Raw genomic sequence first — 27,049 nt, forward strand, 5'->3', positions numbered from 1 at the left:
TTTATAGGAGTATCATGAAGAGTAAATGACATGTTAGTGTGAAATCCCTTTGAAAAATGTGGTGCTGTAAATAATATATTTTCAGTAAGACCAAGAAAAAAACAACTGGAATCCTGAGTATTTTAAGTCCAGCTATTCAAAATAAAGTCATATCGTGCATGTCAAGTAAGAATATCAGTACCTATGATTTTTATATGCTAGTTATGAATTATATAAGTTTACTTTATATTGTGGGATAGTAGACTGTTCTGTAATTTTTGGATTAAAACTTTCTTGTTAAAAAAACCAGAATGTTAATAACAGGTACTCTTATACAAGAGAATGTGTTTAAATATTTTTCTTTTTTTTTTTCTCTTACTCTCCTTTCTGCGATGACTGCATTTCTACAATGTTTGTGTTAGTGGTTTTATTTTTAAAAAACCCACCTTTTTCTGTTTTTACTGTTTTAGGCTAATAGATTGTGGTAGAGAGGTAGTTATAATGGTTAAGTGGAATGGCTCTGAATCCCAGTTGTCTGGGTTCACATTTTTTTTTCTTCCTATCTCTTAATAGCTGTTTGACCTTGGAAATTATATAGTGATTTCCTGGACTTCAGTTATTTCACCTGAAATGGGAATAAAAATGAGTACCTACTTCATTCCATTGTTCGGATCAAATGAGCCAATAACAACAACAAAATATTTATGATAATAAAAATACATAGCCAGTGGGAAAAAAAGATATTTAAATGAATTTTCCCTGTTAAGCACTTAGCACAGTGCCTGGCACACAGTAGTCACTCAGGAAATATTAGCTACATTACTAAGTGGTTTACATGTCTTTTTATGATGATTTATCTCATTAATTTAAGGATTCTTTTTGATACTAAGCAAAGTACTTCAGATTATATAACTAGTTTTATTATCTGAAGTTAGCGTTTGAAACCAGAACTATTTGATTCCAAAGGCAGCTCTTTTTACCACTTGACTACTTCCTTAGAGTAAAGTTCTGTTTCTGGTATGTAAAAATTACCTAGGAATGTAATGTTAAAATTAGGACACAATGATGATACTTTTTGATTTATATACTTTATAGAGAAGATCAAGACTTTTTTGATATTGCATTTACTGTATTGGCTTTGGTAAATTTCAGCTGTAGGTGTAAAAGCATTTTTTTAATACAAGTAAATTAAAAGTAAGTTTTTGATTACTTACTGCTATTAGTTCAGGTATGTCATTAGTTTTTGTCACTTTCATGTATTTTTTGTAATCTCAGCTATTAATAAATCACATTTTTTTCTATCTTTTGGTGAATATATGTCTATTTTTTTGTTGTGTTTATACCTAAAGTTGAAATTGCAGGGTTGGTGTATGTATATAGTTATTTTTATTAGGTACTGCTGGACAGTATTTTTAAAAGATCTTTTTTTATTGAGGTATAAATTTTATACATAAAATTCTTCTGCCAAACAACTGAACCAATTGGTTAATTAATTTTCTCTCCTATTAGCATTGTATGAGAGTTCAAGCTTTACAACTTTTTCAGATATTGTCTAATTTATTTTAATTAAATTTAATGGTATGGCAGTCACCTTTTATGTGTTTTTTGTCCTTAAGTATAACCTCTTTTGGATGTGGTTTATCTGTCTCAACTGTTATTGACTTAAGGACTTCTTTATATATTCTTGATATAAGATCTTTTTCAGATATTTATTGCATATATCTTCTCTTGCCTTTTTTAGCCCTATCTCGAATATTTAAAATTTCCTGTTTAAGGGATCCTGTCTATTCACCATATATGAAGATATGTAAAAATATTTTCTTCTAGAAGCTTTATTATTTACCTCTCACGTTTAGATCTATTTTGCTTTTAGAATTTTTTTGTTGTAATGTAGAGTCATTGTGACTGCTAATTTATTTTTTCTATCTTATTTTTTTCTCTCTATGCTTCAATTTGGGTTTTTTCTGTTGCTATGTCTTCCATTTCAGTGATCTTTTCTTCTGCAGTGTCATAATTGCTTTAATCTTACCAGATAAGTTTTCCTTGTAGATATTATATTTTTCATCTTTAGAAGTGCTTTTGGTTCCTTTTTATATGTTTTGTTTCTCTCCATGTTTATATTTTTAAATTCTTGAGCATATTTATAGTAGATATTTTGTTATCCTTATCTCATAATTTCATCATTTCTCTCATTTCTCCTAGTTATGGGTCATGTTTTCCTGCTTCTTAGCTTATCTAGTAATTTTTTATTGGAATTTGGGCATTATGAATTTCACAGTGTTCTTACTGGATTTCAGTGTCTTTAAACAATGTTGGACTTTGTGATAGCAGGCAGTGAAGGTATTTGTACATCAGTCTATGGCTTTGTTAGGGTGGATCTAAAGTACTTACACTAGGGCTAGTTTTTGTCTACTACTGAGTAGACCATTCCACAGTATTTACTGAATTCTGCAGCTATTTATGGAAGACTCCATTCTGACTACTTGGAACTCTTGATGCCCTCCGATCCCTGAGAATTATTGAACTTACTGCTTTGTTTGACCTGATGAAGTTTCGCCCTACATGTGCAAGATTCAGTACTCAACAGTTTGCATCAGCAGATGCATGGGATCCCAAGCAGATTGTTAGATCTCTTTCTTTGAATAGTTTAATCTTTGTTTGCTTCATCATCTGGTTGGCGTCGTTGATCTTCAATCTTTGTCTCTTCTGCTCTGTGGACTGTTGTGCTTTGCTTCGGATTCTTCTCCCTGTGCTGCGAGCTATATAAAACAGTGGCATTTCTAAGCTCATCATGATTTTTTTCTCCCTTTCTTGGTTCACAGTCCTGTGCTGTCCGTTGTCCCATGTTTGACAAGTTATTTCATATATTTTTTCCAGTTTCATTTTTTTATGATAGAAGGGCAAGTTTAGCCTCACTCCACCATAGATAAAAGTGGAAGTTCTCTTACTACATTTTTACAGAAATAAATTTTCAGAAAGCTAATTGAGGGTTTTAAAAACTGTGTACTTAAATCGTTCTTTGTATGTATGTAGTTCCGGGAAAACAGTGACAAATCGAGTGTTCCTCCTCTTAATTAGTGTAATCCATACATCATAGCTTCCTTTAATACTTTCACTGTTATATAAGGAAAACACTATTTTTAGTTTTTGTGCTAAATAAATAGGAACACTAAATTTAGTTGCTTAGCCTTATGTTTTTTTGGTTACAAATGGTTAAAGGTAGCTCCCAAGCTACTGCTTCTGCTGTCCTCTCCCTCTTATCCCCTATGTCATTCAGCCTGCTGAGTGCATAGTTGATTGTGGTGGGAGGGGCAGAGAGTTAAGCTATTGCAGAGAAACCGGGACTCATGGGACATACGACAGGATGGAAATATGAAGGAAGGAAAGCACAGAGGATAATCAGGTCTTTTGCATCATCTGGTTGGATTAGTTGAGGGAAGGGCATCTACTGAGATGGTGAAGACTTGGTGAAGAATAGATTCTAGGGAAAAATCAGTTGGGTTTTGTATATTTTTGGTTTGAGATGTGAAACAGTAAACAAAAGATAGTGAATACATATTTGATATAGAATATTTCTGTAATTGACTGTAGCATTGAGTTTAAGCAATTGATTTCTTGATGTTAAACAAAATAAAAATTTATGTTTTCATTGTTTTGTTTCTACATATTTTTTACTATCGTTTTGTCATCATTTGCATTAACTATCCCTCGCAGATTTTGAATATATTATTTTGAAAATTGTGAGTAAAATTTGTTTAAGTTCACGATAGTGGATTTTGACATAGATGCAGGGGTTTTTTTTGTTTGTAATAAACACAGTGCTTTAAAAATCATTGTACTATGAAAGCGCACATTGATATCTAGAAGTCAGATAGCATTAAAAAGTTTATGATGAAAAAAGTCATTATCCCCCTTCCCCACCCAGTGCCTTTCCACTGTGGAATTAAGCACCCTCAGTCCTACTAGCCATTTTCTCTGGAATTTGTTTTCTTGTTGTTTAATAATATATAACTATTTCTTGATACATGGCTTGATAATTTAGACATTCATTGACTTCTGGTTATGGAAAATGAGGACTTAGAACCTCATCATTTACATGTTTGCCTGCTTCCCTTTTCTTCATTACCTCATTATAGTTATATCACAGTGTTTTGGTAAATCAGTACTATTTTACATTTTTATAATTATGTATGTGTTGCTCACTGTTAAACCAAATATTACACTAAGACCACACTTCCTTTCTTATATAATCCTTTATTTCTCCTGGAGTTAATACCTGTCTCATTTATTCAATTGCCTGGTTTTCTGTAGACCTATTGCTTTTCCCCCAGATGTTCCTATATTTCTGCCATACGTTTATAAATAATATTTTCCATATTATGAAGTACATCAGTTCCATTTTTGCCCTTGCTGGAAACCTATTCTCCGGTGGCCTTTGGCTTTCTGTTTCATTTCGTAGTGATCGTTCTCTAGTTTTTTTTTTTTTCCTGCATTAAATTATTTATTAAGTTCCATGTTGTCTTTTTTAAAAATTTGTTTTGATTGTTTTTTATAGCTTCCTAAGCATAGAAATAAAATTTTAGCTTTCTGAGAGGGCTTAAAATGTCACTTTACTCACGTACTTGATTGATAATGTAGCTGGGTGTAGAATTCTAGGTTGAAACTTAATTTTACTCTGAACTTTGAAGGCTGTGGATAATTGTTTTCTGGCTTTCTGCAATATTCTATTGTTATTTTAGATAATAAAAGTTCAGTACCATTCTGATTATAGATCCCTCTTATGTGTCTGGTTTTATTTCTCTGGAACTTTTTAATTTTAATTTTAATTTTTATTTATTATTTTAGGCGAGGCAACCCTTAGTTGACCTCACAGATTGCAAGGAACTTGTCAGCTTACAGTCTCTTGTTTTTTATTTTTTATGCCTACAGCACCTGGTCTTCCTAGGTGGTCTCCCATCCAAGTACTAACCAGGCCCGACCCCGCTTAGCTTCTGAGATCAGACGGGATTGGGCTTCTTCAGGGTGGCATGGCCATAGACCATTCTGGAAGTTTTTAAGGACCTTTTTTTTGGCCAGGATTTGATATTTCATTATGTGCCATGATCTGGGTCTTTTTCCCTTCATTATTGTACATGTCCTTGTCTGTCTCTTTACAGCTTGAGAGACTTCTTCAGTTAAAAAGAAAATGTTATTTTGAAATATAGTTTCTACACCTTTACTTTTTTTAGTTTTTACTTTATATAACACTTGTTGGACCTTTTGGAATGACCTAATGATTTTCTTAAATTTCTGATCTATGTTCTGTCCCTTCATTTTGCTTTAACTTTCTGTATTTGAGCCTTCAGTGTTTTTTCCTACTGGCATTTTAATATGATTTAGGAAAATATGGAAATTACATTTGATAATTTTGTTGTATTTAACAGAATCAGAAAGTTAGCACTGAATTTAAATTTTTCGCATTTCTTATTAAACTCAGATTTTCTTTTTTGTTTTCACAGAGATGTTATGAACATAAACAGTATAGAAATGGATTGAAATTCTGTAAACAAATCCTCTCTAATCCCAAATTTGCAGAGCATGGAGGTAAGTATAAATACAGTATACTTACTTGTAAGTAGATAAGGCTTTGCTTACTTTCCTGGTCTCAGGTATTTGGGTTCTGTCACTCTCAGCTTCCTTAACTATTTTCCAGAGAGAATGGACCTTCTTGTCTTGACTCCTGTGAGATGTTTAATACTGTATTTTGAATTTAATGTCAAGAAAATGAGAACACATTCTACTTGAGTTCTGATTTATTCCTATTTTGAATATAAGTGCTGTAGGAACGGCAGAAGAACAACTAGTGGGACAAATATGCTTATTTAAGTTGAATAAGTAAATTTATTTAAGGTATTAGAAGAAAAACTTGCTTTAGAACGTTGGTTGAGCTGGAGAATTTTATTCCTTACAATAAGCTTATTCAGAATGTGCCCATTTGTCCTTTGCTGATGAACCAGCATCTTTTTATTTAGCATTGTATTTTAGTTTTTATGTCATGTTTAAGACATAATTTGTACATTGTAATGTTCTTGAAAGTGTTTTTACCTTTTAGCTTTTGCCTCTTTGAGGGTTGAAGGTGGGATAGTGGGCTGTTTGTAGGGTAAGGGGAGAGTATGTAGCTAAAATTGTGAAAGAGACAAAGGAAAAATAAGCTTTCACAGGTTTGATTTGTACAGTTAGGAAAAATGGCCATTTGATAATTAATTTGATAATGTTCTCTTAGTGTTGAAGAGGGAGAGAGTAACATTTCTCTCAGCCTTCTTACTCTTGAATACTTTCGCTATAATAAAATTGTTTGGAGATGGAAATTGGAATAAAAGTATCTAAATTAGTCTCTTTCATTTTCCTTATTAAAAATATTTTTGCTGGCCATCTTGATATTAGGTTGTTTTATATTCATTTCTAAAGTATGCATACTGGTAATTAACTTTTAGTAATGTAATGACAGAATTTCAGTACAGCATAGTACCAGATTTCATTGTTTATAAAATGTACTTTCTCTTCATATCTGAAATCAAGTTGCATATGAAGAAGTATCATAATTTAATTGAAGATATCTTTTAACAGTGCATAAGATGATGGATGGTTCGTCTTAAACTTAATGGCAACCCAGGGTTTCATTAATATAGGCACTTTAAGATGTTTGGTAGAACTTGGAAGAATCGATTTTACTTGTTTGACAATAAAGGGCTACTTTCTACAGTACCCTGATACTTTTTTTATTTGCCAAATATGTTTTGTTTGCTTCCTTTCCTTTAAGTTTATACATGATTTATAATAATTCATATATGATTTTTTCCCTCTTTTTTGCTTGCATTTCTTTATCTGTATTTTTCTATAAATGTTGATTTATAGAATAATATCTTTAATCTTTACCCTTTTTTCCGAATTAATTTTTCTAAAAATTAGGCAAATAAATTATAATGAATATTTTTTATTCCTTGATGCTTCATAAGATATACATTATAAATTAGAAATCTTTTTTTTCCTTTTCTGAAAACTTAATCAACACTCTTTTAATCTGTTACTTGTGAAGGACAGGTGTCTGATGTCTTCTTTTCTTGTGTATTTAATAGTAACCCAAAGAATCATTTTAAAATAAATTTATGAAAATAAGAAATGTATGTAATTTATGTTCATTGAACAGTGAACTTAATTTTTATATAATTTAGGTTCAAAGCAGTACAGTCTGTTTCAAGATAAAGATTTTCATATGTTAAAGGAGTGATTATATAAAGTCATTCCATGGAATTCCCTTGAAGAACAGTAATAGAGCCATTGTATCTTGTTAGCCTATGAATTACCAGGTGTTCATGCAGTTTTGTACCTTGTATCTGAAAAAATCTGCAGAGGCCTAGAATATAGAAATGTGATTTGTTTAACATGGTTTGTCAACTTTCAAAATATTGTAATTTCTGTGCTAACCTGGAAAATTTCCCAATAATCTCTCAAGTTTTCAGTTCTTAGGGGAATGTAACATTTGTTTGTGAGATTATGGTAACCTTTTTTTGTGTTATTTTTAATGTTTAATTTCTTGTTTTTTTTTTTTTGCCTTCTTACATTTTTAAAATAGAAACCCTGGCTATGAAAGGATTAACATTGAACTGTTTGGGAAAGAAGGAAGAAGCTTATGAATTGGTTCGTAGAGGTTTGAGAAATGACTTGAAGAGTCATGTCTGTATCCTTTTTGAGGTATATTTAAGGATTGGATCAGCGTGCCTTGAGCTAAGGCAGCAACTTGGGAGTCAGAAGTTTGGATTCCTCTTACATGTACCTTTAGAGATGATTCTTTCTTAAACCGAATAATAGCAACTACCTTTAATTCAGGGAACATTTTTATATACCTACCATATTCTAACATATCTATTTACAAATAAATGGGACTTGCCTTTAAAATATCTACGAAAGCTCTTTTCACGCTTCAAAAAAATGCAGATGTCATCATGATCATAAATTTAGAGAAGGATATACTATACACTAAGGAATATTAGAGAGACAAGATAAGGTGCTGATTAAAGGCACGGGCTTTTGAGTGTGCTTCACTTAGGTTTGAATCTCAGCTCAGCTTCTTTCTGTGATCTTAGGGCTTATTTTCCTTGTGTGTAAAATGAGGGTATTCAGACCTACCATACATCATGGTGGTGTAAATATTTAATGATGTTTAACGTAGTCCCGATAATGCTAATTACTATACTAGATAAATTTTATTTTATTAAGGGAAGTGTGAGAAAAGAGTCAGAGCAAGTACAAATATCTGAGGGAAAATAGAGGGAACAGTAGTGGGTTGCTGTTTTTTAAATAGTTTTTAAACAATATTTCTTTGCCTATGTTGTGGGCTAACACAATTTTAAGTGCTGAAAAACTTAGGATATTTTCAAGTGTTTACCAGGCCCCTAGCATAGTACAGACCAAGAAAACAGGAATTTTGCTCTTGAGTTTAGTGAAGAAGGATACTTATTAGAAGCATATAGAGAACACTTCTGAAGATTATATATAATGTTACAGCTGGTTCAAAAATTATCACTGTTCTACTAAAGCAGAAGTAAATGAGTTGAGAGTGACCAGAAACTAAAAAGGTAAGCAAAGTAGTAATTAATAAGACTGTTGTAGATATCTTTTCATCATATTTAATGATTGCATAGTGTTCTATATGTATTTGCCATGATTTATGTAATTAAGTTCTTCTTGATGGACATAAGCTTCTTTAAACTTTTAGCAACGTTAAACTCTTTGAGGATAGATTTTTAGGAGGTGAAGATTAGAGGCGGTTAAAAGGTGTTAACAACGCTCAAGAGAGGTGATGGAGTCCTGAAATAATCAGATGTTGGTAATTGAGATAAGGAGGAATGGCAAGATAGGTAAAAGAGGCCAGATTACAAACGTTAATGTGTTTTAGGTGTTTTAAAACCATGTTCCAACCAAGGTTTGTTAAGCTTTACTTTATCATTCATATTATGAAAACAAAGATTGTTTTTAAATAAAATTTATAATATTAAATATGTATTTTTAGTTATGTATGCCATCCTAGACGTTCTATATTTTACTGATGCTGTTGAGAATCTGTGGTGTGTAAAGTTGTTAGATTGAAAAGTTTGAACCTGATAGAGAAATATTGTAAATTTCTGGAAAAGGAAGTAGGTTTTTTTCTTTTGGTTATGTATATATTAGGTTACTTTGGCAGGAGAAAGTAAAAGCAGAGACTGAAGGTGGGAGAAGAGGTGACTTTTGTAGAAATCAAGGTCTAAAGTGAAAAGGACTTGTATTAGGGGAGTGGAATTGTTTACATATTTTTTTCCTTTATAGCATTTTTTACAACCAGTAATTTTGCTTACTTATCTTTCTCTTACTGGACTCTTAAGTTCTTTGCATGCAGGAGATTGCCCATTTTGGTCATCTGCCATCCTAATTATTAAGAAATTTTATTTGTTAAACGAATGAATGTTTTTATATGTAGTTAGTTGATTTTTAGGAACTTTGTGCTGAACTAAGGGTTCTGTCCTAAGGACCTTGTTAGCTGAAGAAAGGAAAGTATGCATGACTTAAAATAATTATATGTCATAGATACCCATTTCCTCTTTTTCCTTTTAAAAATAAGGATAAGTTTTAACATTTATTGAGCTTATATTTTGTGCCAGCCAGTGAGCACTTACATATGTTACTTCCCTTTAGTCACCAAACTACTATACTTTACTGTATAGACTTTTTATTTGCATTTTATAATTGAGGACACATAACGAGAATAAATAAGTTTTCCAGGGTCACAGAGCTAACAAGGCAGCCTAGACCTGTTTTCTTTGGCTCAAAAAACTGTACTGTTTTCCATTATATTAAACCACCTTCTATCTTTATATTCTCTCCTTTTTTTTTTTTTCTCCCTCCCCAAAGCTCGTAATTTTATAAGTAGGTGTAGTTCTGAGTTTCCTGGGAAACATTATTGGAATATTATTTCTTGACTTAACTAAATCCTTTAGGTTGTATCCTTAACTAAATCCTTTAGGTTGGCATGTTTATGGCCTTCTCCAGAGGTCAGACAAGAAATATGATGAAGCCATTAAGTGTTACAGAAATGCGCTAAAATGGGATAAGGACAATCTTCAAATCTTAAGGGACCTTTCTTTACTACAGATTCAAATGCGAGATCTTGAGGGTTACAGGGTAAGTAAAGTAGAGAATTTTTTTTATTCTAGGGGAAAATATTGTTAAAATATTTAAAACTTTTTTGAGTACTTCTGATAACAAAATTTTTTATTTAAAGAATTTAATTAAATTTATACCCTCCCCCCTCAGTAGTGATTGTATTTATGACTAGACTAATCAGATTTTTAAAGTAAATTGTTTTACTGTGAGGTGTAGAGTTAGATTACTGTATAGGATTGAAGTAATCAATTTAGTGAAAATTAACATGAGTATTCCTCAAATAGGCAATGACTTTGTCTGTATTAACATGCACTATAACCTTTAGTTCTCACATTTTTCTGGGAAGCACATTTTTTTTTTTTACCTTCATTGAAACTAATATTCTGTCTTTGTAGTTAAATTTTAGCCCTTAAATCATTCTATCAAAGCAGATCTACTTTGATCTGTTTAGATCTGATTTAATAGAATGTAGTACCTGCTGAGTTGTTTCCTACAGATCTTAATTCAGTAGTTGGGCCCTGTATTTTTAAACTTTTTTTTCCCCTTTGTATTATCTTTTCCATACTGTCTCTTAGAGTAAGCAGAGTAATTTTTTAAAAAATTACAAGATTACTTTGGAGACCTCACTGTGCTTAACAAAAAAAAAAAAAATTGGTTTTGCTTCTATAAAGCTACACTATATGGGTGTTTGAAACTTTAATATTATTCCTATCATTGTGTTGCAAATTGCACAGTGTTATGGGAAAATTAATATGATCTTTATAAGGAGCATTTGCTTTCACTGTAAACCTAAGGAAAGTGGTTTTTTCCCCTTAAAGGAAACAAGATATCAATTACTTCAGCTTCGACCTGCGCAGAGAGCATCATGGATTGGTTATGCCATTGCTTACCATTTATTAGAAGATTATGAAATGGCAGCAAAGATTTTAGAAGAATTTAGGAAAACACAGCAGGTAACAAACAGAAGCCAGAACTAGTAAACTAGGTCTGATTTTAAGTATAACTGAAAGAACTGTATATAGATGTGCTAACTTTTTATTTTGAAATAGTTTCAAACTTACTGAAAAGCTGCAAGAATAATACAAAGAGCTTCGTACAGGAGTTCACTCATATTAACTAATTGTTAATATTTGACACATTTACTTTAAAATCTCTGTCTCTATTTAAATCCTTTTCTTGAAATTTGCGAGAGTAATTGCAGACACCATGCTCTTTTACTCCTAAATGCTTCAGTGTGGTATTTCCTAAGAATAACCATGGTTGTGAACTCTGTAGATTATCAAAAAACTTGAAAATTCAATGTTGAGAGACTATTATCTAATCCACAGTCCATATTCAAAATTTATTAATTGTCTCTGTCCTTTCTAGGATTTTTTTTCTTTCCATTTAAGGATTTAGTTTAGAATTATACCCTGCAGTTAGTTATCACTTGTCCTTGGTCTCTTTAATCTGGAGGTTTTGAAGACTTTCTTTGTATTTCATGACATTGATAGTTTTGAAGAGTACAGGACAGTGCTTTTGTAGAATGTCTATTAATTTGGATTTGTTTGATGGTTCCTCATTATTATACTTAGGTATTTTTGGCAAGAAACTACAGAAGTAATGTTGAGTCTTTCTCAGTTTATCACATTAAGAGGCACATGATGTCTGTCTGTTCTATTTGATTACTTGGTTAAGGTGGTGTCTGTTAAGTTTCTTCACTATAAACTTGTTATTTTTTCTCTTTGTATTTTATAAACAATTGGATACTTTATGAATAGTCTATTCCTTGTCAAACTTTCACTGCTAGTTTTAGCATTCATTGATTAGAATTTTTGCCTGAATCAACTCTTCCAATGATAATTACAAAATGGTGACTCTCTCTTATTCCTTCTAGATTTATTATTTGACATTCTATTGTTAAAAAAGGGCTTTCCTTTTTCTCCTGGTTATTTGTTATATGTAAAGACTTATAGATTCTTATTTTATTCAATGAATTATAAGTTAATACTGTCATTATTTATCATTATTTACATAATTACACTCTACACAGGTGTAGGAATTTTAAAAAATGAGTTTTATAAACCAGACATTCTTAGACTTCTTGTATGATTTTGAGTGTGTAAACAATTTTCTAGCATTAAAACAAAATTCTTACTGTTAGTATTCCTTATATCCATATCCAGACATCCCCTGATAAAGTGGATTATGAATATAGTGAACTCCTTTTATATCAGAATCAAGTTCTTCGGGAAGCAGGTCTCTATAGAGAAGCCCTGGAACATCTTTGTACCTACGAAAAGCAGATTTGTGATAAACTTGCCGTGGAAGAAACCAAAGGTATTTTTTTAAAATGATGTCATTCGAATATTTAATTATGACAAAGAGCAAGGTTGAAAATATAGCTGCTGATTATCGTATATAATTCAACTTTCTGATGATAGAAAATGTTTTTTACTCATGTACTTTGAATTATCTGTAATGTGGGAAATACACATTTAAATAATGGATATTGTTATATGTAAAAATTGCAAACTAAAAATTATTGAAGCGACTCAATAAAATATTTTTTAAAGTATTTTTGATCTGAAAATATTATAAGATTTTATCAAAATATTATAAGGTTTGAGCAATTGTTTAATTTTATAAGACGATTAGATTTCTTAGAAACAGCTTATTAGCCAGAGTGTGTACACCAGATTTCTTTATTGTCAGTCATGTATATTGGTAAATCAGTCTTTACTAAAATATATGAGAAGTTCCTAGGGTTCTTTATAGTTTATCTGAATGTCTTTCTTGATAGAGTAAAAAACATGAATCGAAATCAGAGATTTTATATGTGTGGATTGCGATAGAAGGGTAAATCTTTAAAGATTGTCAGTTCTGCTGTTTATTGGAGGGCTGAGAAAAAGGAGTCTTATAGTTTTAAAAGTTGAACTGATTATAGAAAATGAAAGAAAAATAACAAGTAATTGAAAATACAAGTGCTTTCTAAGAATTCATACATTGCTTTGTCCTTGTTAGTCCAGGGAACTGAAGTTTGTTGGTTTCCAGTTCCTTTGGCTCCCCTTGACTACTAGAAAAGTGTGGTATCTGTATGCATAGTAGACATATCAGCCATTATTTGCCAAATAGACTTTGAGCAGAGGGTGATGCTACTGGCAAGAAAAAAAGTGGAAGTTCATGGCTCCTGAACCTCAGTTGTGAACTATAGATTCTGGATAGCCTGCTTTCATTTTAGTTGTCATCTTTTAGCACTTTATTATAAAGGGAGGAGACTTATGACTTAATGTAAAGATCACAAGATTGGAAAAAAATAGTTTGCCTTGAAACTAATATAATATTGAATGTCAACTGTAATTGAAAATTTCTTAAAAAGTGGAGAAAAAAAATTTTTTTTTTAAGTTAAGAAGATACGTTTAGAAAGTTTTCTTAATAAATCTGCTTAATATTACTCATGACATTAAAAAACAAAACAAAACAAAACACTGGTTTGGATTCCTTCATTGGCTGGCTACTAACTAGCTATATGACCAGGGGCAAGCCTTGGGCATCAGTTTCTTTATGGAAGTCCATGACAGTTTTTAAAATACTCTTATGTACATTATTTTATTTGCTCCTCTTGATAACTTTATTAGTGAGGAAAAATGACGAATCAAGTTAGATGAGGACTCAGAACTGACCAGTGGATTTTAGCAATTTGGAAGTCACTGGTAACTTTAACAGAAGCACTTTCTGAACTTTTGTCAGGAAAGTGATAAGAGCCCAAACAAATCAAGTAGATCTAAATGAGAGTGGAAGTAGAGGAATTGCAGGTAGAATGCATAAATGACTCATACAAGGGGTTTTGCATAGGACAAGAGATAACGGAGTGGTGGTGAATAAAATGCATTACAGGACCAGAAGAAGGTTTTTTACAGCATGCGCTTACGTTCACTTGAGGATGATCCAGCAGAGACAGAATATTTGATACAGTAAGAGGAGATGTGATCTAGTGGATAAGTTGAAGGATTAGCCTTAGATAACAATGAATTGTTCATCCACAGTAACAAGAGATGGTAGAGTATATGGGCAACTAGGTGTGTAGATGTAGTGGGTACTTTGGAATTTTCATTACTTCCATTTTTCTCAATGAAATAGGAAACAGAGCCATTAGTTCATTCTATAAAATATGTATTGAATACCAACAGTGAGTCAGGTATTGCGGACAGTGTATACAAAGAGAATAGAGAGAAACTGAGAGTGGAATCATCAGTCTTTGGAAATTTCAGTAATAAAGGCATTGTTGTTCGTGGTGGATGGTCAGGATAATTTAGGAACTTCCTGGAGTGGGTGAGTGGGCATATAGTTGGACAGAAAGTTTCATTCTTATTCTCCCAGTTTCTTCTGCAAAGAAAAGGTGAGAGGAGATTAAAGGGAGTAAATAAGAATGGATGTAGTGTAGGGGAGAAAAGTTGCAGGGTCATTTTTAGTGAAATAGGCTTTTGGTTAATATAGAGCAGGCTGTCAACCTCAGCACTGTTGAGATTTTGGGATCGAAATATTGGGGATGGAAGTCTCCTGTGTGTTGTAAAATGTTGAGCAGCATCCCTAGCTTCTACCCATATACCAGTAGTACCCACTCCCCTTTACTGTGACAATTTAAACTTCTACAGAAATTGCCAAATGTCCCCTGGGTGGTGGAAGTGCCCCTGGTTGAGAACCACTGGTATAGACATAAAGAATATGGGCTCTTTCAGCTAAAATGCTTGGATTCAAATCCTGACTTCAATAACTAGTTGAAAGACCCTCAGCAAGTTTACTTAAGTTCTCTCTATTTTAAATGGTGCAAATAATAATAACCTATCATAGAGTTTTGAGAATTGAATTAGTTAATGCCATGTGAAACATTTAAAAGTCACTCGCACACAGTGAGCACTCAGTAAGTGTTCATTTTTATTATCTGATGAGAGCAAAAGGTGCAAGGATGAAGTTATGGCTGGAAAATACCTTTGGTCAATAGAAGCCCATTAAGGTTAAGGATTCGGAGCAGCATTTGAGGCTTATGTAAGTTTGGAGTTCATACATTTCTAGTGATATTAGCACCTCTGTTCATTTATCTGGCGACTTTGCTTCCTTTTGTGTGAAGGTGTGGAGCAAACACCTGGGATGATCCAGGCCTTAAAATTAATAAGATAAATAAGGGAGACTAGGTTTTGAGATTGATTTTGATACTTGGGGCTGCTAATGTCATTCAGGGATGAAATTGGTCATGTACCCCAGAGAAGACAAGCAATGAGTCTACGAGTTGCTGAAATGGCCTGGGGGGAAAAAAGGGAATGCTTTTTCTTTAAGGTAGGATTAGTGAGACAAAAAGAAGACAGGACAGTTAAGGTTAAAGCAAGATGCCTATGTGGTAGTTGGAAGCATTAGAAAAAGGTCTTGAATATGGCCATGATTATTGGCTGCTACAGCAGAATAGTTTTATAGTTGATTAAGGGATGATAAGTTAGGTTATTGGATTGAGTTATTGATTTAGATGTTGAAACTGTCCATGTTATGTCAGGAATAGTAAACGATGGCTTGGTGATTGTGTTCAATGAATTTGAGAAGTAATCTAGAGTTAGACAAATACCTGAGTTAGCTGAGGATGCAAAGAGAATGGCATTTCTAAATATGAACTTTAAAAAAAGAGAGACAATAAAATTCCATGGTAAATAATTTTGAAGGGAATTGGAAAACCAGGAGGATACCAGATCCATCCACTTCACAATGTCAAAGAGATTTTAAGAGAAAATTTGAGGAAAAGATAAAGTTATAACCAGAAGATATTTAGCTAATTTAACTTGTTTTTTTGTCAGGAGAACTTCTGTTGCAATTATGTCGTTTGGAAGATGCAGCTGATGTTTATAGAGGATTACAAGAGAGAAATCCAGAAAACTGGGCCTATTATAAAGGCTTGGAAAAGGCACTCAAGCCAGGTAGTATTGTTTAAAACTTAAACTTTCTAAGTTTTAATTGCTTTTCTTGTTAGTATATATTTTATTAACTCATTGAAAAACATAACTAGAAAAATGGTGGTTAAGAATTGGTTCAGAATCTGAATATAAAAATACATTTGCAAACTTACATTTCATATGGATGAGAAAAAAATTTTAGAAGGAATTTTAGAAATTCACAAATGTAGCAGCATCAAAACCATGAAAGGGAAATTTCCACTGTCAGAAAAGGAGATGTCTTTCTAAAGGAGAGAAGCAAGTGTAACCTCTGTAGTAGCCTGTGACTGCAGTGGCGTGGCCTGCCAGGGGCACATGGATGTAGCCAGACTGAAAGAGCAGCACTTCATCATGTGGCAAGAGGGATGAAATTTCCATCACTCAAATAAATGGGTCTAAAGACTCTCTCTTTCTCTCCTCTCCCTTTCCCCAGCACCCTCTCCCATGAATAGGACCCACTTATGGGGACAGGCCCAGAACATATCATCTACAAATAGGCTTAGCCGAGATGATCTGATTTGAAACTGTTGTTTCCCTCAAGACTGGTAGTGAGCCATTCCCGATACATCGATCTATGCAGAAAAAGCCTCGTAACAAAGAATGTCATACTACCTTAGGAACACCAGCGCAGGAATAGTAATCATCCCGGCAGCAAAAGGGAGTGTAGAGATAATGGAGGAATCTAAGATGAGAACGTGGAATTGTAACCCTGAAATACGAATAGTTATGAGACAGTACCAATCAGGAATCTGGGAAATGAAAAGCCTACTTATTGACACAAAAATCTTAGTAGATTGAATAGAAGAGAGGCCACGGTTGAGGAAAAATTAGTGAAGATTAGTGAAGTGGAAGATTGAACTGGGGAAAGAGCACAATTGAGAGTAAAAGAGAAAATATAAAAAATATGAAGAGTAGAAGATGGGATAAATCCAGGATTTAGAGGAGTTAGGAAAGGAGGGGCTAAAGAGAATAGTGGAGAAGCCATATATGGATATATTATAAAGAACTAAAGTAAAGAATGTCCTCGGATATTGAAAGGCTACCTAAAACAGTATGATGAAGAAAAATATGTATTTTATATGAGTATAGGTATTTAAAATATAAAAACATTAGAAATATTCTAAAATGATTATTGATATATGTAAGTTGTTAGATAATTTTTTCTTCACATTTTCTGTTTCATATGATAACTTTTATATACTTTGGCAGATTTGTAATTTACTAGAAAAATATCCAAGTTATAATTACATATAAAAATAATTTTTTTGTTGTTGTCCACAGCTAATATGTTCGAACGACTAAAAATTTATGAGGAGGCCTGGACTAAATACCCCAGGGGACTGGTCCCAAGAAGACTGCCATTAAACTTCTTATCTGGTAAGTGAGAATAATTACAAAAGAATGACAATGATGCTATGATTTACAGTTTCTTTCCTTGGGTTTAAATATGTGAGTGCATATTGGGATTATGCATTGTTAGAGTTGTCTGGGTAAATGTAAGTCAACAGGATTGTTTTTCTTCTAAGGTGAGAAGTTTAAAGAATGTTTGGATAAGTTTCTAAGGATGAACTTCAGCAAGGGTTGTCCACCAGTCTTCAATACTTTGAGGTCATTATACAAAGATAAAGAAAAGGTAAAGCAAAGCACAATTTTTTTTACAATAATTTCTTTCCTTGGTAGTTGGAATAGTTGATTCTTGCTTATCTGTGCACATTTTGTGTATCTCCTATCAGTCTTCCTAGCTTGCAGTGTAAATTCTTTCGTGTCTCTTTTTCATCCTTTTCCTTCTTTAGCTAAATAACTTACTGCTTTTTAAAAGCATTTTCGTTTGTGCTGTATAATTTAATCAACGTAGGTATGAACAGTTGATAAGGTAATGATTTCTTCAGTATTTTCTCGAATCCTTGCCCATGGTGAAACTCAGAAGTGATTTTTTTTTAAAACTAAGTTTTAGCTTAGTAATCTTTCCCCTTTTTTATTTGGTAGAAAAAAATTCTGTCAGAAGAGTTTGTTTGCTGTCCCAGTAAGTCAACTTACTCTTTCAGCTACATGTTATAGTATTCAAAATGCTTGTAAAGAGGGTGTTTTAATCTTAATTTAGATTATTTTGCTGGCAGGTAGAGTGGCATCAAGACATGTTGGTTAGATAAAAAAAAAAAAAATCAGTTGCAGTGAAGAATGAGAAAGATGGGACAAACTACACATGCTAAATAAACACTTTAAACTAAAGCATAAAAGGTATACTGTTTGCCAGTCTTGTTCAGCGGCCCAAGGCATAGGCTTTATTGATGACTGTTCCACTTTTTTTCTTTGCATAAATTACATTTATAAAATGTGGTCTGTTATTTCCAGTTTGGATAGAGTGAGAACTTGATGCTTATGAAGCTGTCTTGATTTTAGAATGCTGTAACTCATTTAAATTGGTTAAAAATATCTAATTTATTTTTGAGTCCATATATTCAACTTATAGAAACAGTTCTTTCTTTTTGTTCTAATTAAGGTCATCTTAAGTGTACATAATATTGAGTTATATTCTGCAATGATTATAATAAATGCAACTGATTCAAACAGGTTTGAGAAAACAAAACTCTTAGTAAGCATGTAGCTCATCTTGTGGGAGCAGAAGAACGTGGGCGCACCAGAATAACCTAGCTGTGACCATTCAGTCCTCACAAGTCTGAGGTAATGGAGAGAGCTGGTGTTAATCTGTTGAGTCAGTTAAGTTGAGTGCTTCTATAGTAATATAAATCCATTATAGGTAGATTAAGCAAGAAAGGGAATTAATAAATTAAAAGTATTCACAGATCTCTTAGGAAGCCAGGCACAAGTGTACAGTCATGATTCAGGAGAAACCAGAACCTGGACAGCTACTTGTTCTCCTGGATCTTAGAAAGCCACCCATTGTTCCATGTGTCAGTTTTACTAATGCTTTCTCTGGGATTATGAAATTGAGAGTTGGTGCTTATGGAATTTCTCTTTTCACATAGTATTTAATTCTTGATTTCTGAAGAGCAGATGCTTTCTGTGGGTGTTATATATGTGGATTGAGATAAAAACGAACCAAGATAAAAATCATCCACAGCATTCTCCTTTTGTCCAACCTTTTCCTGATTTCTAGTTCAGCTTGATGCTTTATTTTTTAGCAGGGAAAGGAGTCGTCAATAAGTTTTTAGAAAGTTAATTCTTAATACATACCTTCAAAAATATATGGTATACTTGCTTTAAAATTTTTATGCATAGGTTAAGAGATTTATAAAAGTGTATGTGTGAATGTTTAGCTCTTTAGTAGTAAATTACACATTTTGCAGAAGAATAGTAATTGTGTATATATTTTTTTTTATTAAAGTGTGCTTGTGTGTTTGTACTCTAGGTGGCAATCATAGAAGAATTAGTAGTAGGTTATGAAACCTCTCTAAAAAGCTGCCGGTTATTTAATCCCAATGGTAAGTGATCAAGTTTTGTTTTGAAAACATCTTGAAATTTTTAATATACTATGAAATTCTTAGAAGGTCAGTATTGTTTATTATTTAGGCAATAAGTTTAGTATATTTAAACGTTTTTTTCTTTTAGGATGGAGATGTATTAATTTGCACATAGTGTGAAAATATTTGTTAAGAGAATCACATTAGCTTATTAAAAAACATTTTATGTAAAATTTAAAACATCTGCAGCACTGTATGTAATAACATGATGATCATCCATTTACCCACTACCTAGCTTCAATAATTTTTAACTTATGGTCAATCTTATTTCATCTATATTCTTACATCCTTCCACTGCCATGTTATTGTGAAGCAAATCCCAAATATCACATCATTTCATCCATGAATATTTTAACATTCCAAAGATCATAACCATAATATCATTACCACACCCGAACATTAATACTTAATATCAAAGAAAAAAATCCATGCTTACATTTCCAGGTATCTTAGAAATGTCATTTTTTCTCTTTGTTTTTGAAATTTGCTTGAATGAAGATCCAGATGAAATCTGTACTTTGAATTTGGTTGATATGTCTCTTAACTCTCTTTTAATCTAGAGGTTTTCCCTCCATCTTCTCTTCCTGAAACTTGTTTGTTGAAGAATTTAGTTTTTTTGTGTTGTTTTCCTAGTCTAGATTTAGCTGAATATACCCCTATGGTGTTGCTTAACACATTATTCCTCTATCCTCTGAATTTGTTATGAAGTGGTAGTTGGATATACTGCTGTGCTGTCTAGTATGATAACCATCAGCCACATGTGGCTATTAAAATTTTTTTAATGAAGTCAAATTGAAAATTGAATTCCTCAGTTGGCGATAACTACATTTCAAATGCTGCTCAATAGCTATGTGAAGCTACTGCCTAGTAGCGTATTAGATAGCGCAGCTACAGAACGTTTCTGTCTCTGCAGACTTCTAAGGGACAGATCCTACCAGAGGCTTGATGAGGTTATAAAAAATTTTTTTGGTCGTTAGCTTTTTGTTTTGTTTTAAGTGTAAGAGCGAGACTATTTCACGGGTGATGGTGTGTTCTTACATCAGGGGGCATGTGTTTTACATGTTAGCAACTGTTAGGAATTACAAACTGGTGATATTCCATCATTCATTTTTTATTACCTTAAAAAGGAAATTTTTCTTCATCTATTTCTGCTTATCCAGTATTTCAGTGTGTATAGGAAAAGCAAGGGAAATGCTGCTTTTTCAACCCCACCTCTTCTACCTTTTTTTGTTGTTGTTCTTTACCAGTTTTCAAAATAATGAATTGGTCTAGTAACATCCTTCAAAGATGGGTAATGCACATTTTAAAGGTATTATTATGAATTTATAGATTTAAACATTTGGTGTTTTAAATCATTGCAGTTGTAAGTGGTTCCAGCCTTCGGATGCCATGGTGGTAGTTGACAGCCTCTTTGAGTTCAGTATGACAGGATTATTCCGGTTCATCTCATACACTGCCCATAGTGGAGCTGGAATCAGTTGTTTTTTCCCATGGAGCCCTGGTTCCTACAGTGGGAAAGCCCCATTGGGGCCTGGGGTGCTCACTGCTGATGGATTGATCATTGTTTCTAGGTCTCAGGTTAATTTTAATAATAGTTTTTAGAAGGCGTTGCCATGGTTTCAGTGGTTAATCATCATAATGTTCCTTTGATTATCAGCATTTTCCTACATATTTTACAAATGTGGAAGAGGTTCAATGACATGCCCAAGAATATGCAGCACTTTAGTTGCAGATCTATCAGATCGGGAGTTGGTGAGTTCCACTCCTATTGTTTGTCCACTGAGCCATCCTACTTTTACCAGGATAAAAATAAGCAATCTATTGCTTTCTTTGAAAGCAAATAACAATTCTTAGATTTTAGAAATTTGTGTTAATAAAAGCACTTTTTAATGTGTAGGGTGTGTATTTCACTTACACATTTTCTTATGAGCATATAAAAATTAAATTATGAACTAAAATATAGAATAAGCATTTTTACTTATCTCTTTTTTTGGGGTATAGTTTTTATTCTACTTCAATTATGTACCATTGCATATTCAGCATAATATTAAAACATATTAAGACTATTATAATCACCGGAATTTAAAATAAGCACATCACAAGTATATTTATGTATAGTTTAGTCCATTAGCTAGAAATTCAGTTAAGCAATTGGGCCCTTTTTTTTAACCCCACATTAGTGGAAAATTTCTTTTGGTGTGTATTTTTTTCTCAGTTTTTAAAAGAATAATATCCCAATCAATTCACTTTCGTAATTCTAGTACAAGTTGTCTTCCCTCACCCCTTTCAGTTTCCTTTTTAGGTAATTTGTTATGTCTTTGATCTCATTTGTCTGCCATACTTACTATGTAAAGTTCTTACTAAATGCAAAGCATAGTGGGCTATAGTGATCCATAACAGAAAGGATGATCCCTTCCAAAGATCTTATAAATTTAGGAGTAGTTTTATAGTTAGATATATAAATAACATGGTTCAAACTACTTCCTTATTAATAAAGATGGGGTACTCATTTGATATGAGTACCCTCTTAATCTATACAATGACTAATCTTGGTTTCTTTCCTCTCTCACCCACCTCTCCCACTTTTTAAAGATGATGGAAAAGAGGAACCACCAACCACATTACTTTGGGTTCAGTACTACTTGGCACAGCATTATGACAAAATTGGTCAGCCATCTATTGCTCTGGAATACATAAATACTGCCATCGAAAGTACACCTACATTGATAGAACTCTTTCTTGTGAAAGCTAAAATCTATAAGGTAAAAATTTACTCCCTTTTGTTTTTATAAAGTAATGAGACTTAAAATTGTTTTTTCTCTGTTCTATAGATTCTAAATGCTGTAAGAACAATGACTATTTGATGGCTCATAAAACATGGAATAATGTTTCCACAGCACCTTTAGAGTAGAAATTTGGCCATCCCTTTGCCCTTTATGGCCTTTATGTTGAATTGTGTTGTTGTGATATAAAGATTTCAGTTATTATTCAACCATAATTTTTGAGTATGCACTGTGTGCCAGGTACTTGTAGGGAACAAGGTTATAAAACAGTAGACAAAACTTAAAAAGTTAAGTGTTTACTATTAGAGAGCCTGTATTCTATAGGCTAGAAAGGTATCAGAACTTATATTATGGTAGAATGTATGCATCTACATCGATTCTTAAGAGTCAGAAGAATACCTTTCTTCAATTTATTTTAGTTTTTTATCAACAGGTAACTAATCATTTGCATAGTAAAATTAGCATACTGACCGGCTTATTTTGTTTTCGTACCCTGTAAGCATGCTGGGAATATTAAAGAAGCTGCGAGGTGGATGGATGAGGCTCAGGCTTTGGACACAGCAGACAGATTTATCAACTCCAAGTGTGCAAAATACATGCTAAAAGCCAATCTGATAAAGGAGGCAGAAGAAATGTGCTCCAAGTTTACAAGGGTTTGTACAACTAGTGCTCTTACTTATGAATAGATGGTTATACTTGTATACTTTACTTATTTTTTAAAGTTTCTAATATTTTTAATATCAAAATAGTCAGGATGTCATCTTATCAGAAAAAAACAAATCAATATTAGTATAAAACATCATTTTCTTTTTAGATGGTTGTACAATGAATTTTTAAACACTGATTTATGTTGATAGATGTTCAGATGAATTTTTTAGGAGTGAAGGCAACTAATATTAATCTGAGTACCTGCTATGTGCTAGTGTCTATATCTTATGTTAGTCTCCAACCCCAATTATGTAGATCTTTTGATTAATCATTTACAAAGATACGTATTCTGTGTACTTGTTAGAAATATAATTTCAGTTTCTTTCACATATTAACCATTGCCTCTCACTCTGAGAATGGTTGGAAAAATAGGAAATGATTTTGAAAGAATTTAAATCAATTGACTATCTTTTCCTTCTTAAGTTCAGTGGTGGAATAATGTATTTAGTAAGAAATGGTCTTGAATATATGTGATTTTTGTATAGGAAGGAACATCAGCGGTAGAGAATTTGAATGAAATGCAGTGCATGTGGTTCCAGACAGAATGTGCCCAGGCTTATAAGACAATGAATAAATTTGGTGAAGCACTTAAGAAATGCCATGAGATTGAGAGAGTAAGTACCCTATACATATAAGTTTCTCATTTTATTCTGTTAAATGGTGAAGGTTTTGGGCATATCCTATTGTTTTTCTTTTTATAATTCACAGTAAGTGATTTCTAAATATCAGTATTTACATTTTTCAGTTTTTATAATGGAAATGTTATATATTACATTTTCAGCAGACTTCTCTTGCCTACTCTTTCTGCAAGAATTCATGTAAAAAACTATGGAAAGTGTGTATCTTGCTTATGTTTTCATTGGTTTTTGAATGTTTCTTTCAAATTATCCTAGAAACCTGTTTGTCATGGAGTTGATGCCATATATCTTAGATATTTATAATATAAAACCTTTGAAGCATTTTCATAGTATTTCTTTAGCCTCTGTAATGCCTCATTTTTTGATAAATTCATTGTTTTCTTTGTCTTCACTTTTGATTTGGTTTTGTTTTCACAGATAAAAACAGTTAATATAATTTCATGCTTGTTTTGTTGTCAAGTAGAGAATTCCAGAGCTTAGTTGAATTGTGTTAGTTTCTGGTTGTTTGACTTACTTGCTAATTGACTTCTCCTCTGCATACTAGCATTACCATTGCTAGGATTCAGATCTGTATCCTCAGAAAAATTACCAAATACTACATATTATAATCCTTTGCAAATTGTTCTAAATATAAAAACTGAATGTTTAACATGTAAAGCTACTGTATTACAACATTATGTATACTAATAAATTATGTTTGATTTGTCATGATAGCTTTATGATCAAGGAAGGAATAAATACATGTGTTTTAAAGCATTGTGTTTCCTTTTCATTCAACAAATAATTCAGTGCCTAGAGTATGCCATATACTTTGCTAGGTGATGGCCAATTGTATTTGTTTATTTGATTTGCACGTATTTACATTGAATGATTGTAATTTTTATTTTTATTTTGCTGATTTTTTTTTCATGCCTAGGAAACAAGTAATTCCAAGGCTTTGATTTTTGTAGTTTTCTTTGACATTGCTATACTTCAGTATAATAAAAAGGACAATTTTGTTAGCATTTTATAGAAATCACTGATGACCAGTTTGACTTTCATACATACTGTATGAGGAAGATTACCCTTAGATCATATGTGGACTTATTAAAACTAGAAGATGTACTTCGACAGCATCCATTTTACTTCAAGGCAGCAAGAATTGCTATCGAGATCTACTTGAAGCTTCATGACAACCCCCTTACAGATGAGAATAAAGAACACGAAGCTGATACAGGTATAATAAACAGATTTGTTTGTTATGGTGTGTGTATGTCTGTTTATGTTTGTGTGTAATGTAGGTTTTTCCCGAGCTTTTTGTTAAGCATCTTGTGGGAAGATATTATAGTTGGCCCTTTACATCTGTGAGTTTTGCATCTGTGGATTCAACCAACTGTGGATCCTAGAAAATTCCAAAAAGTAAAACTTGAATTTGCCATATGCTGAGCACTATACTGAATCCATGCAAATGAAGTGATGTGTAGCCTATATGCACATCTAGGTTATATGCAAATACTATGCCATTTTATATAAGGAGCTTTAGCATCCACAAATTTGGGTATCTACAGGGATCCTGGAACTGATTCCCCGAGGATACAGAGGGATGACTGTGCACATCATACTTAGAAAATGATCATGGTCATTTTTTGTGAATTTCTTTAAGCAACAAAAGAAAAATACTGATTATGCTTCAAAAGTTAAGTAAGAATTTAATTCGTAACTGAGCATTAGCTTTTAAGAAATTGAATTTCATGAGGTTTATATTTAATAAATGGTTTACCCAGTACTATAAATTGCTAGCTACAATACTATAAATTGCTAACTATATAATTAGTGTTGGCACTTTACATTAATGTTGGCTGTCAGTATATCTAGTATTTCTCTCTTTAAAGGTGATTTTTAATCAACCTACTAAAAAATGACTATTGCCTGAACATTAAAAGCCAGCTTGGAATTAAGCTAGTAAAATTGCCCAGTAACTAATCATTTGATCACTTTTTAACATGCCATTTGTATAGATGGATGTCAGGGTGTGTGGGGAGGAGTTTTCCTTAGGTAATTATTTGGGAAAGGATCTCAAAATGAAATTGATTTAGGCATGTAGAAGGATATAAATTGTACATCTAAATATTTTGTGACTTATTCATGGCAAAAATGTTACAAGAGTTGAGGCATAAAATGTGTCAGATTTTTTTCTTTAGCCCTAAATTCCTGTTTCTAGGTTATGGTCAATTGCTTTGTGTATCTTCCTCCTACTCAGGACCTTTGCATTCTGTTTTTAATTTGTTATAAAATTTTACTTTTTGTTAGCCAAGTACAGTTTAGAACTTTCAAAGCCCACACATTGAATCCCTTGTACAGAGTTCACTTGAATTTCTTTCTACCTCTTGTTGATTCTTCAAGTAGAAGGAAAATGTCAATAAGATTCTACATTCTACAGGACAATTTACAGTGGAAGCTGAGAGCTGAACTCCTCTGGCTTCTTTTGTTTACCTTTTTGTTCACTCTTCCTGCTTTCCTCCTGTGTATTATTTGTACTTCAGATTTTACAAATAAAATTAACTCTATACAAAGTTGAAACAATTCAGAAATATACCTAGCAAATGTGAAAATCCCCATTCATTTTTTTATTTTTTTTTCCCAAGGGAGTCACATGTATGGTGATCCATTCACTTTTTACTTACCCAGTTTCCTTTGTGCACAATTATAATTTTCAGTTATATGTGTGTATACTTCATACACACATTTCAAGGTGGTTCTCTGTATTGTTTGGTTTTCCTTTGTTTAATTTTTTAAAGCCCATAAGTGAGATGATAACATATCTAGTGTTCTGCAGCTTCCACTTTTTTCATTTTCATAGTATTGCTTCATGTCTGGATACAGCTTATTGTAATCATTAGTCATTTTAATGGCTATGTAGGAATCTATGTGGATTTCTTTTTCTACCATTACAGAATTGTAGTAAATCATTATGCACATATTTATTTAGCATCGGTTGTTACAAGTGGAAATTACTGAGTCAAAGAGAATTTGAAATAGTGTCAAATTGCTTTCCATTAAAGGTTTATCAGTTTTTATTGCCACCAACACTATATTGAAATTGTCTTTTATTTTACTTCATTGCTAACACTGAAATTTACCCATTCTTTATTTTTTGTTATTTTGGGGAAAATATCTAATTTATAATTCCTAGATTTTTAAGAATGGAACAGCTGTAAATGTTTTTATGTGGCTTTAGAGTTTCTTCTGTGATTGGGCTGTTTATATCTTTTGCCCATTTTATCTTTAAACTTCTTGATTCATAGGAGTTCTGCACATGTTCACAACTCTAATCCTTGTTTGTATATTGC

General features: G+C 32.5%; 1 protein-coding gene and 1 pseudogene across 2 annotated transcripts in view; one reads left to right on the plus strand and one right to left on the minus strand.

Annotated features, from left to right (window-relative positions):
- The window catches only part of NAA15 (N-alpha-acetyltransferase 15, NatA auxiliary subunit), a 59,334-nt gene that overhangs the window by 15,811 nt on the left and 16,474 nt on the right, over window positions 1-27,049 (plus strand). For both annotated transcript variants that reach the window (XM_039875806.1, XM_039875807.1), the window contains exons 2-14: window positions 5,478-5,562; window positions 7,592-7,696; window positions 10,016-10,173; window positions 10,974-11,108; window positions 12,321-12,474; window positions 15,975-16,094; window positions 17,391-17,486; window positions 17,636-17,742; window positions 19,480-19,552; window positions 22,184-22,353; window positions 22,875-23,027; window positions 23,568-23,696; window positions 24,723-24,936. In XM_039875806.1, the coding sequence (XP_039731740.1) occupies window positions 5,478-5,562; window positions 7,592-7,696; window positions 10,016-10,173; window positions 10,974-11,108; window positions 12,321-12,474; window positions 15,975-16,094; window positions 17,391-17,486; window positions 17,636-17,742; window positions 19,480-19,552; window positions 22,184-22,353; window positions 22,875-23,027; window positions 23,568-23,696; window positions 24,723-24,936 (1,699 nt within the window). The remainder of the gene's footprint in view (window positions 1-5,477; window positions 5,563-7,591; window positions 7,697-10,015; window positions 10,174-10,973; window positions 11,109-12,320; window positions 12,475-15,974; window positions 16,095-17,390; window positions 17,487-17,635; window positions 17,743-19,479; window positions 19,553-22,183; window positions 22,354-22,874; window positions 23,028-23,567; window positions 23,697-24,722; window positions 24,937-27,049) is intronic.
- Window positions 4,900-5,018, minus strand: LOC120613690 (uncharacterized; annotated as a pseudogene).

Source organism: Pteropus medius, unplaced genomic scaffold (assembly GCF_902729225.1).
Source record: "Pteropus medius unplaced genomic scaffold, Ma_sr-lr_union100, whole genome shotgun sequence".
NCBI lineage: Eukaryota > Metazoa > Chordata > Mammalia > Chiroptera > Pteropodidae > Pteropus > Pteropus medius.